Below are 13,662 nucleotides of genomic sequence, written 5' to 3' on the forward strand. Positions count from 1 at the left end.
CTGCGGCCGTATTGGACAAAGCAATAAAATGACGATTTTGCGCGACTGAAGCGTGTGTTTAGAGTTCTATTGTTTAGAAAATCATTAACCAAAAGCGCGTCGTCGTCGCGCTTTGCCTTTCTAGCATATGCCAAATACGTTTACGGTCGCTAGTTTTTGTGCACTTTGAATTAGTCGCGCCACGCGCCACCACCTCCGCCCTCCGGTTGGCTGTCTGTTGAGTGACAGACACCGCAGCCGGCTTTTTATGAACAATTCAGGATCGCGACGACGACAGCGCCATTCACTATTTAGTAACGATTCGTCCCAGAATGGTTGTCTCGCATACCCGAGCAAAGTCTGATAGCAAATTGAAAACTAATTTTGATGTTGTGATACTGCAAAATTTGATAACTCAGATTGTTGTCATTTTGGTCGTTTTAACGGTTAAAACAACAAAAATGAGAGCAGAAAAATGTTCCCGTGACAGCAAATTGAATACCATTCCTGCTATCGATGATAGCAAATTGATAACTGTTTCTGTAATCAGCGTAAGAAAATTAAAAAAATCGTTAAATGTAGAGTTTTTCGGTTGATATCAAATCCTAAAAGCAATAATATAATTGCACTAATGATATATCCCTAGAATTACTTTACATAGTTTAATAAAAGATTTAAAAACTTGTAACACTAAATATTTACATTATTTAAAATGACAGCAAACCGAAAGCAAAATTTGAAATCAAATTAAATAAAGATAAAATGATATCAGAATGTGATATCAATTTGTAGCTGAATACAAATCATGTTTTCGATTTGCTGTGATTTTGTTGTTGGATTTTGCTCGGGTACCTACCACCAGTTTGTGGTTCGGTAGAGTTTCAAGTAACGTTCGTTTGAACCGTTCAGTTGGAGTAGGTATGATAGCTGTTGCTAGTGCCTTCAAATGATGGAAATGTGGTCCCCCTCTATTCTCCTGCTGGGTGGTGATGATGATTGACCGGATATGCAAAGTGCAAATTCATTGAATCATATTGTATATGACGGGATTTACAATTTTGTCGCGCCGGAAAACCATTCACTGAAGAGGTCTTGATGACTGTACTTCAGTGCTATGAAATAAAATGTATTAAATACCTACACACTTAATTTTGAATACCGAGTACGGTAAATTTTTGACGAAAATAGAACAGCAGGACACAACAAAAACGGATTGTTTACCTTTTGGTCGCGCTTTTGACAGTTGGTGTACTGAACCCCAGTAAAATCGGTTACTGAAACTACCGAAATAGTTCTGCTGTTCTATTTTCGCCAAAAAAGTACCGAACAGACTATTTAGGATTGAGTGTGTACCCTGATAAAAAGTATCATAAAAATACGATAAATCTTATTGTTACAACACCATTCTTTCGAAAAATATTCACCATTAAACGTATTGTAATTTACACGGCACACTCACCATCATCCCTGTTGTTCTATACCATTCAACGAATGGTAAATGGCACTTTTACAATAAAAAATGGTGGTCGTTATGTATCTTAACCATAAAATTTTGAGAAAATTTACATACACTTTTTCGCGAAAAACAATAGAATGTATTGTGTTTTTATGAGACATTTTTAGGGCAATTTTCAAAAGAAAACAATATATCTTAATGTTTTTTCATTGTTCTTACAATACAAATACAATTAATTGAATGGCGTCAAATGAATCGTTGTTACAATAAAAATACAATAATATTTGTTGTTATTTGTAAGCAGTTTTCGCTTTTGAAAATCCATAGAATTTATATTTCCCGCTAACATTTATATCCAGCATTTATGAGCACTAACGGCCGCCAGAATGATACGCACATTTTATGATAATCAAACACTCTGATGTCAGTCTGGTATGTGTTGCTTGGCAGCTGTTGATAAGATCTATCATCAATCTTTTAAAATAACTGCCAAATATCACAAATCAGACCTCAGGTCGTATGATCCATACCGTAAATCGTTCACAATTCATGTGGCCATTAGTATCTGTAAATGCTGAAGAAAATGTTACCGATAAATATGAATTCTTTGGTTTTTCAAAGGCGAAATCTGTTTACATAACAACAAATATTATTGCATGTTTATTTTAACATCGGTTCAATTGACCCCATTAAACAAATTGTATTTGTATTGTTATCAATGGTAGTTTACTATTTACTAGATTCCTTTAATTTATTGGAAAACATAAGAAAAATCATTGTTCATCTTTTTCTTGTCGTAACGTCCTCACTTGGCTAAAACCTGCTTTTCAGCTAGTTTTCTATAAGTACTTCCTCAGTTATTCATTGAAAGCTTCCTCTGCCAACACGGCTTGACGTCTGTCAGTCGTTGAAGTTTTAGCGAATAACATTCGATAACCGAAACATCTACTGCACTCAAATTTAAAACGAAAATTAAAAAAAAAATATGTCAAGTGATTTTGTGTTTGATTATACAAACATGATCCAAGCAACAATAATATTTACAGTAGACGTTCGCTCGGTGCAAACGGTTTAACTGCAATGCTTTTTAACTGCAAGTCCGCTAAGTGCAACAATTTTGCAGTTATCGCACCGCTATCTGTCAAAAACAAAACGTCAACAGAGTTGCGATGTTTTTCGGATGCACTACAGCTGCATTGCGATGTTTTTGAGTGCATTGACAACTGTTTGACGTCTGTCAGTCGTTGCAGTTAGCGAATTTCATTCGGTAACTGAAACGTAAACATGTTGCACTTATCGAACGTCTACTGTATTGTTATTTATTTGTTACGAATTGTTTTTAAGTGTAATTGAGAAAAAAAACTCTTTTTTAATAAAAAGTTCATGAAAACTTTGCAGGCACTTTTGCAACTATATAAAAACAACTTAAATTAATTTTTACTGATAGTAACTTTAAATTATTATAGAACTATTGAAAAACAATCGAATCAATTAGTCACTAATAAAGCTAATGTTCACTTATTGTACGAACTATATGGACTTGATTTCTATTGTAAAAAGTAACAATATATCTACTATGTGTTTTAATGTGAACAATAAAATCAGTCATATATTAATAATATTTACCATGTAATGAATGGTAATTTTTTATCCGGGTATGTTGCGGTTGCACTGTACTGTTGTTTGATCCCTTAAATATTTCCATCACTTAATCACATTACCATATATAAAAACACAAAAGTTAATCACACTTCGTATTGAATTTATACCGGGATTCCTCCAGGAATTACTCTAGAGATATATCAAGGAAATTCTCTAAAGGTTTCTCCAGGAATTCCGACAGGCATGACTCTACCAAGAATTCAGGAATTTGTTCAGAGATTCCTCCTGGATTTTTTGCAGGATTTCCTCCAGGAGTTTATCAAGAAATTTTTCCTCAAGATATTCCTTCAGGAATTCTTCCTTTAGAAATTTCTTTAGTAATTTCCCAAGGGATTCCTCTTAGAATTCTACCAGATATTTCTCCAGGAATTCCTCTGATGATTCCTCCAGAATCTTCTCCAGGGATTTCTCCCAGAATTTTTATAGAGATTCCTGTTGGAATTCATTAAGGGATTGCTCCAGAAATTCTTCCAGGGATATTTCCACAGAATGTCTCCAAGAATTCCTCTACCCGAGCAGGAGAAAATAGCTGAAGAATACCAAGCTCAGGTATGGAAATCCGAATACCTACAACCTGAATGAGGTATTAAGAAGCCCTGTATAAGATATAAAATACCTAAAATAATAACTGGTGAGTATTCTGTGGATAACGCGTGAATAAAGACATCAGGTATGGCAATACCTAAATAATTGGCGATTTTTCCATACGAATAGCGATTTTTCCAAAATTTAATAATACCTCAAGCAGTCCTCAACACCAAACCAATAACTCGTTGATGTATTTTATCAATACCTACAAAATACCAAAACAAGTTATTTCCAATACCTTGATAACCGGCCAGTACCTTGTCTTGATATGATACCTGACTTTAGTATGCTGCAGACATGTGTCAGTTATTCGTTCCTGCTCGGGTAGGGATTTCTGCACGAATTGATATTCCTGATATTCCGCCAGGAATTTGTCCAGAAGCTCCTCCAGGCATTCCGCCTGAGATTCCTCCAGAAATTGCATCAGAGATTCGCCGAGGAATTCCTCCAGGGCTTTTTTCCAAGAATTTCCTCAAGAATTCTTCCAAGAATTTCTTCAGAAATTTCTCTAAGGATTCCTCCAGGAATTCTTCAAGTGTTTTCATCAAAAATTTCTCTAGAGATTCCTTCGGGATTTTTTCCAGGGTTTGCTACAGGAATTCATCCAGGATTTTTTTCAGGGAGTTCTCCAGGAATTCCTCCAGAGATTTCTCAAGGAATTCATCCAGGGATTGCTCCAGGAGTTCTACCAGTGTTCCGTCCTAGACTTCTACTAGAGATTCCAACAGGGATTCATTTAGCAATTTATCCAGAGATTGTTTCAGGCATTCGTCTAGGAATTACTCCAAGGATGCCTCCAGGAAATCCTCAAAATATTATTTTAGATATTCCTCCAAGAATTCCTTTAGCGATTTCTCCAGGAACTCCTCCAGGTATACGTTCAGAAATTCCAACAGAAATTTCTCCAGGGATTTCGTCAAAGTTTTGTCCAGAAGTTCCTCCAGGATTTCCTCCAGCGATTCCTCAAGGAGTTGGTTCAGTGATTTCTTCAGGAATTCCTCCAGGGGTTTCTCCAAGAATTCATAGCTTCAGGAATTCGTCCAGAAAGTCCTCCAACGAATCGTCCGGAAATTTGTCTAGGAACTCCTTCAGGGATAACTTAGCGATTTCTTTAGAAATTTCTCCATGGATTGCCCCCATAATTGCTCTAGAATTCCTCCTTTCAGAAATTCCTCCAGGGATTCCTACCGGGTTTACTTCAGGCATACCTGCATGAATTCTTCCAGGGATTTCGCCAGGAATTCCTTTAGTAATTGCTCCGGGATTTCCTTCAGAGATTGCTTCAGCCTTCAGGAATTTCTGTAGTGATTCATTCAGAAATCCCTCTCGGGATCTTTTCAAAAATTTATTCAGGGTTTCGGTAAGAAATTTCCGAAATTCGTCCATGATGTGTTCCAGGGATTCACCCAAGATTTCTTCTAGGATTACACTTTTTTTCTAATTACTTTAAGGTTTTCTAGAGGAACTACTCCAGCGATTTGTATTGGAAATCTTTAAGATAATTTTAGAGGGCTAGTGGAGCTAGAAAAGTCTCCAAGAAGTCATCGAGGAATTCTTTTACAATTATCTCCGATATTTGTTTTAAGGAGTTCATCCACAGATTTATTCATGAATCCTGTTCGCGCCCATCGGGTGCTCCGGTGGAAAAAGTGCCCCACTTTCCCTTACGCGAATGAAGACGGAAAACGTCAAACGCGGGAGCGCCATCAGCAGCACCACCATCATCATCACTCATGGATGTAAACACGCACTCGTGAGTGACCGCGCGCGCTGCCAACACTGAACGAAAACCCCATCCCGAAATCGACTGATTTGTCCGACCATCCGGTCCAAATAATTAAAATCATGTTTTGGAATGACGAATCAGTCGTATCGTAATCATCTTGAGATCGACTGACGATCATCTTGTTCGCGTATGAGTCGACGCACGCTATGTGAATGAATATTAGTTGCAGAGCGAAGGCCGCTCAGATGCACCGAATTTATTCATCGATAGCGTAACAAGTTCCTTGATCGTGACACCCGGGTCGTTGACGATTTTTCATCGCATGTCTTGGACATGCCATCTTTTTTTGGAAAAGGATGCCCGCGAGGGTAGGATATCCTGGCCACTAAGCACATCATTTTTATGTAAAAGATAGCGGTGACATTATTGTTATCAATCGCTAAAAAACAAGGTTGCTCGACCATATGGTCGACATTCAGTATTCATATCACTGTCATCCGGTTTTTGGATGACATCATTCGGTCGGTGGACCATACGGTTTCCGACCAAATGTCGTTAAGGGGCGTGATCGTATTGCCTCTCAGTCGATCTTGGGCGGGGGGTTTCGTTCAGTGAACACCGCCACCGTCGGGAACTCAGCGTCATCATCATCATCGCTGTCATCGCGAGCGGAGAGAGCTGACCGCGTGGGTTCCAGTGCCGCCAGATTTCTGGATGATTCTGGATTGTTCCAATTTATGTCGCGCAACATTTTTGGGAGCTATAAAAGCAGACCCGCACCAACGTACGACGAAATAGTATCAATTGACCCGGATAACGGTCAAGTAGTGTGAAGTGATAAGTGTAAAAGTGAAGTGTAATTACAAGCGTTGGCGTGGCTTGGACAACGCCAAGTTCAGTGCAATAAAGTAAAGTGCTTAAAGTGTAAACCTTGTGTTTCTTTCTGCGGAAATAAATTCCCCGCTTGAGGCACTGCGGCGCCTCAACATTTGGTCCTTCGAACCGGATCAACGGAGGATTCCTGGTACCCCAGGTCTTGCGAGACTCCATCCCGCCAGGAATTCAAGAGCTTCCCGCTTGAGGCACTGCGGCGCCTCAACAAATCCATCCATGAATTCCTGCAGCTCCTGCAAAGTAGTTTCTTCAGAAAACCGTTCTGCGATTCTTTCAGGGATATATCCTGTGATTCTTTCACATACACTGTGACTTCAAACATATAGGTACTTGCATGCTAGAAGCGCTTTCAGACATTTCTCTAGGAAACCCTCTTCAGGAATTCACTCAGAGAAGACTCTTTCGAAATTATCCCAGGGATTCCTCCTGGAATTTCTCTACAAAATGCTACGGATTTCTGTATAGGAATTCCTTCTAGAAATCCTTCAGACATTTCTTTTTGAATACATTCCAGCTATTCGTCCAAGAATTCTTCCAGGTGAATTCCAAGATTTTTCCAACAGTTCCATTATTTGAGAGTTCTCCGGAAATACCTCCAAGAAATTCTTTAAGAATTTCTCCAGGGATTCTCCATAAATTCTTACAGGGATACCTCGAGGGTTTGCTCCAGAGATAGTTTCATGGCTTTTACGAGAATACCTTTACAAATTCTTCCAAAAATACGTCAATCGACTTTTCTATAAGACTTTATTCTGAGATGAGTATATGAAGTATAGAAGTATACAAAACTGTCTTAAGGGAAATTTCGGCAAGGATGTAATCGGAATAACACAACTGAATAGAAATCCAAAACATTCCATTCCATAGACAAATTGGATGATTGATAACTGAGAAAACTCCAGTTAGTCATAAAAGACATTATGTAAACAATAATACATCTTCGGACGGATTTGCATTATGTTCTACTGGAGAAAATTTTGAAGTAAAGCATGAACAAAATTCTGGGTTAGTCCTTAAAAGAGTTCATTCTTTCCAGAAGAGTTCAGCTATGATTTATATTTTTGTACATATGACCAAAAATAGTTATTTATGTAACGATTTGCAAAATGATTATTTTTACAGCACGAGTCGTAGGGATAAATATAACGAGGCTGTAAAAATCGAATTTTGCAACGAGTTGCATATCAAAATTGTTGCAATGAGAAAAAATAATTACTGTAATATGATATTACATATATATAAAATAAAATATTAAGGACTGTTCAATTTATAAAACGGACAAATTGGTTGTGCGATATTTTTTTTTTTTATTTTTCAATAAAATCATTAACAGTTTTTTGCATAACTTTCTTTAGCTATTCTCAAATGTAGGAAAAATATAACATTAAGCAAAATGTTCTTTATTGTGTAACTGAAGCGGTTACAAAAACCGCTTCAGTTTTTTTTTTTTTTTTTCCCTGTTGGGGAAATTAAGCCATTGGACGCAGTGGCTTAATTTCCCCAACAGGGGAGAAAAACAAAAAAAAAACAAGCGGTTTTCGTAAAACATCAATAAAACCCATTTCTCATAATTCGACATAACTTTCCACATACTTAACATCCACATTTTCATGAAGTTTTTAATGTATTGGAATCTTATACTATTCTACTAAAAGTAAAGCTCAATAGCACCAAGCATTCTCCAGCTTGATATAGTGAGTTGCCTTGTTTTCATAGAAATTATTTAAAAAATGTTCATTCAAGTCCTGTGTAGCAATAGTATTACGGATTCGGCTGAAAATTTGTCCAGAGTAGTAGAATATTGCTCTCTAAATGAAACAGAATAAAACTTTACTTTTAACTGCATTTTTCATCAAAAATTTAATCCATAAAGATGGTCATATTAAAAAATTTCATACTTTTTGCTCCTTTGATGCAGATTTTCGACTCTAGAGAATCTTGTTATTATTTATTTTCAACAAAGTGGGTCCTTTGTTATTGTACACCTTATTTAATAATAATCGGATGCAAAGTTTTTATTTCCAACACCATTTATGCACAATTTACATTAGGCTGCATTGTTATTTGGAAGAACCTTCAGAGAACGAAACTGTTTTGATTACTGTGTCTGTAATGGCGCTCAGTAACTAAACCAGCAATGCTATTAAGAAGCAGTTTTTTGCATTTAAAACCACATTATTGCCACTTTCAACTGGATACATAAAAAAATTGATAATTTAATATTTTCATGCCCTTTTCGCTTTTTGAATTTTATTCAAAAAATCGAATCTCTCTTGAGACTTTAATATCTCAACACTTATTTTTCCAATTGAGTATAAACTTCGCCAGAATGTTTATTACTCATGCTGCTGCAGCATGGCACATACTTTTCTGGTATTAAAAACGATATGCCATATGTGAACAGTAATTTTATATATATTTTCAATTTTCAGCAATCGAAAAATTCACCTCATTTAACACTTGGCCGACTTTCTTTATTATTTTATAATAAAACTATTTTTATTCGATTAAAAAATGATTACTATAATGAAAGATGATGTACTGAACGGCGAAGCAAGAGTGATTAAATTTGAATTACGCGTCTTCTTTTTATAGCCTTGTAAAGTTGTCCGTTTTATAAATTGAACAGTCCTTATAGTGCCAAGCTGCAAAAAAAATAAAACAAACTCCAGAAGAAACAATGCACGAGTAAAAGAAAATCCCTAATCTTCCAGAAACTGGCCACCACTACCAGCACCACGCTGATTTGTGTAGAATAGGTGAGGTTTTTGTAACGAAATGCACAAAATACAACAGCGTGACTACTAAAGAGTGAAGTATTTAATGCTCCAGAATAAAATTTTATATTTTAAATTTCATCGTGTTACATTTTTTTTGTCAGTATTAACGAGATTTTTAACCCTAGGCTAGTTTATCTCGGGACCCACGCATTACTTTCCTTCCGAAGGAAGAACCCACATTTTGTGAGCATTTTCTTTTTTCTTACTTACTCTCGTAAACAAACACCCTCTTTTATCTCGCTCTTTCTTGCGTTTAACAAAGAGAACGAGCAAGAAAAAAGAAAAAAGCTGCGCACGCAAGTGCGACACCACACTCGCGTTCTCGCTTCAACTATATACCCTTCCTTTAATAAAGAAGTTGTACAAAGCATTGCTACTTATATAATTCTGGTTAGATCATATTTCCAAACAAAACTAACAGTCCATTTTGGACAATGATCTTGTTAAGTGTGACAAGTTGAGAATAGTCTCCAATAACTATCAATTTCAACACAATTTATGCCAAATAACTCTATACTATAGATCTGTGTTTGCCATTAAGATAGTGGTTTTCAGATTTGTTTTCTAATTTCCATATATAAAGTCATGAACACTTTCTTGGGGGCGACTGGTGGATTCTGGTGGGGGACTCCTTCCGGTATTCATTCAGATTCATCTCGGGATTCCTCTAGGAATTCCTCCTAGGATTTCTTCCTAGATTCCTTCAATATATTCTTTCGGGATTCCTTCATTGCTTTCTCCTGAGTTTCCAACAGGAATGTATCCCGAGATCTTTCAGGGATTCTTTCCGATATTCCTTCAGGATTCCTTCTGGAAGTCCTCTCGAAATTCATTCCGGGATTTGTCCTGGGATTTCTCTAGGATTTCTTCGGGATTCCTTTATTCTTTTGAAAATTCCTTCTGAGATTCCTTTATTGATTTCTCAAGGGATTTCTCAAGTGATTTCTCCCTTATCCTTCAGGGATTTCTCTCGGGATTCCTTCCTCCTCGGATTTGTCCATGTTTTTTTTTGTTCTCTTCAAGTTTTTCGATTTTTCCAGGGAGTCTTGCACCGATACTTATAGGCTTATTTGACGGAAGCTAACGATTCCTTCGCATCTGGTGGCAGGAATGAGAACCCTATGAAATGAGTGACTCCTCCGAAAAGTGCCATGGCGCAGCATAGGCAAACTGCACTTTTTTCACTTTTTTATATCGAAATTTTTCCCAAGATTATTCCAGAAATTTCCCTAGTAATACCTACATTCTAATTACTCCAGTGACGTCTCCCGGAAAAAAACAAACATTCCTCCTGGATTTTTCTTGATCCTTCAGAGTTTTTCCCCGAATCACTACAACGATCTTTTTCGTAAAAGTTCTTCTATGAATTCTTTCCAGAACTCTTCCAAATACTACTTAGGAATGGTTTCCACAGATTCCTCCCAGAATTCTTCCATAGAGTCTTCCAGGAAACGTTTCTGGGCTTTCTCTTGTTTGTTCTCTTAGGAATTCCGCTATGATAGATGTCATGTCAACAATTTGATCTTAAATACATTATCCTATTGAATTATTGGATTCCAACACTTCCACCGATACCTTACCCTCGAGTTGGTCTCAAGTAATACTTCGAAAGTGACGATGATGATTTTTCTAGTGTACATTTCTCATCGATAAACGCAAAAAAGCCCACTTCCCACCTTTCAAGTGATCGCAGAATCTTGTTATATTTCCATCGCCCACAACACCAGAATGAATCATCCAATTTACGCGAACACTTTCCAGCAACGCGATGCGAGATATAGGATGGTTAAATGCCAATAAATTAAGAATACTCTTGCTGGTACAGCACATTCCTCCGTACTCGTACCGTACATTCTCGCAATTCCTCTTCCATCTTCCATTTCGAATCGAATGGTGTGGACTGTGTGGAGCTGGAAAGTCCAATTCATTATTTCCGTATGCCATTTGCCATTTCGCTTGCTGCCACATAAACTTGATGGTGGCGGTGTTGCAGCATCCAGCCAGCCAACAGCGAGCGCTTTGATCTTAATTGAACTTAATTAAATTGGTTGCTAGAGACGACCAGGCCGGGCATCAGAAATCGAGAAAGAAAACGGCTGAGTTGGATCACATGTGGGGAGATTGAAGCTTTCTTACAGATGTGAAATGAAAAGATTGGTGCTCATACCCTTCTTACAAAATACCTATACCAAAAATAAGCAAATTGTATCCTACCTTCTTCATCACTCCCACTATCAGCAGCAGCGAAATCGTCCGCTTTCACGTCGACCAGCACTTTTTTGTCCGTTCGCTTGAGTGACGTCGTTCCCGGATCGCCCAACACGTTGTTCGCAAAGGTCGTGGCCAAAGAGGACGAAGCACCACCGCCACCCCCAGTGCCGTTCTCCTTGACCGGTTTTTGCTGCTGCTGCTGCTGCTGCTGCTGCGGTTTGCCCAAATTGGACGAACCGCCGCCGCCACTGCTGGTCGATGGCCCTGCCACCGGACTGCCGCTGGATCCTGACGCCACCGGCGGGGCCGCGCTGGGCGGTTGCGACGACGCTGCTAATGCACCACCATTACTCGATATGAAGCGTTTGATGAGATCGCTCGAGTACTCGTCCAGGCTGCCGTCGGACAGATCGGACGACGCGAGGGAGATGGCATCGAAGAGGTGCTGACTGCTAATGTACTGATTGTTTATGCTGCTCACAGCTTGCAGCGGGTTCGTCAGCAGGTTCATGAGATTCTGGGTGGACGTGTTGGACATGGCAGTGATTGGGGGGACGTGGGACGTTGAGGAGGAGCTTGGGGAGGCGGTGCTCGTGGAAGGAATCGCTACCGGAGGAATACTGGAAGGTTGTGAGGATCCAGGAGTGTGGTGATGCAGGGAGGTCGGTTGAACACGTTCGATTCCGGGTACGATCGCTGCCGGAACGGGTGGAGTTGCCGGCAGGGGTGACGTAGGGTCTCGCGTTGGCGCCAGCGGTGGTCGCACCTCCGGCAGTTTAGAATAGAGATTCTCCTTGGGCGAGAGCAGCTTCATCTCGCGCAGTTTGGACCGCAGCGAGTCGACCCACTCCTGCATGCACTCCCACGTGTTGGCGTTGAACCGGGCAACATCGCTGCTCAGCGTTATGACGAACTCGAACTCCTGCTCGACCGGAACGAGGGCGTGCGAGATGTGCTGGACCGTTTGCAGCGAGAGGGACCACTCCGGACTGTGGGACGGCGCCTGCCGGGGATCGACGTAACCCTCGAGGAACGCTTCGCAGTCGTCATGGACGCAGAACACGACCCAGTAACGGTCCGCTTTCTAAAATGAGAAAAGCAAAAGGGAAAGGCCTATTAATCAACGAACGGTGCAAATTTCGTCGCTTTTGTTTTCGTTTGGTTGGTGCGGATGCGTGATGGGAGCTTCGTTCGGCGATGCGAATGGCGCGTGATGAGCAAATGGGCGATTAATGGGCAGGAGTCGCTCGTGAATAACAATGATCACGATTAGCAACAAATTGTTCGGAAATGCGTTTCGTGTTGAGAGGTACAGAAATCAGCAATGTACTGAATACGCTTGAATGCGCCTTCAATTGCCAGTTACATTATACTGTAATTTATACAGCTTTTATGAATTTGAGAATGTGTGTTTGTTTGAAATAATAGGCCCAATTTTGCACTCCAATGCCCGTTAATAGGCTTGAAGACTTGTAAGACAGTAAAGAAATGAACAAGGTGAAATCTATCTAATACAAACTTGGGAGTGGTTTAGATCGCCAGGTAAATCCCCGGACGTTCTTACTGGGAACCTTTAACCCTTTGGAGCCGGAGGGGTCATATATGATCCCAACATAGAAACGGCTGTATTGTGGCTGTAACTAACGGGGGGTCCATCAATTTGATTAACAAAATGCATTTTCCTTACTTTTTTGGAAAGGACTTTCAGAAAATCGCCCCCTTAAAATTTTTTGAAGACATGGTGTAAATAGTGAGACGGTCTCAGCAAGAGTTACCCATAATGAAAGAAGTTACCGTTACATCCGTAGACTTTAGGATCTAAACTCAAGAACAGTTTTTAATGACCTAGGACATCCCGATTGATCTGATATTGTCTATAAACCTTTCAGAAGACTTACTGGACATGGTAGATAACCAATCGTAGCTTTGTACAATGAAAGAAGGTACCATTACACGCGTAGACTTAAGGATCTAAACTCAAGAACAGTTTGGGTGACCTAGGATATTTCGACTGATCTGATATTGTCTATTGAACTTTCAGAAGACTTACTGGACATGATAGATTACAAATCGTAGCTTTTGAAAATGAAAGAAGTTACCGTTACACCCGTAGACTTTAGGATCTAAACTCAAGAACAGTTAAGATAACCTAGGATAACCCGACTGAACTGATATTGTCTAGTAACCTATCAGAATACTTACTGGACATGGTAGATTACAAATCGTAGCTATTAATGAAAGAAGTTACCGTTACACCCGTAGACTTTTAAAGGGTGTCTACTCATAACTCAAAATAAAATTCCCTGAGTTTTCCAGGTTTTTCCACATGAAATTTTAAAAGTGTATAATTAAAAAAAACTCCAAAT

General features: G+C 39.1%; 1 protein-coding gene across 2 annotated transcripts in view; it reads right to left on the reverse strand.

The window, feature by feature from the left end:
* LOC109397232 (serine-rich adhesin for platelets) overlaps positions 1 to 13,662 on the reverse strand; it is a 120,557-nt gene that overhangs the window by 31,753 nt on the left and 75,142 nt on the right. For both annotated transcript variants that reach the window (XM_062846820.1, XM_029859956.2), the window contains one exon: positions 11,300 to 12,380. In XM_062846820.1, the coding sequence (XP_062702804.1) occupies positions 11,300 to 12,380 (1,081 nt within the window). The remainder of the gene's footprint in view (positions 1 to 11,299; positions 12,381 to 13,662) is intronic.

Source organism: Aedes albopictus, chromosome 1 (assembly GCF_035046485.1).
Source record: "Aedes albopictus strain Foshan chromosome 1, AalbF5, whole genome shotgun sequence".
NCBI classification, from domain to species: domain Eukaryota; kingdom Metazoa; phylum Arthropoda; class Insecta; order Diptera; family Culicidae; genus Aedes; species Aedes albopictus.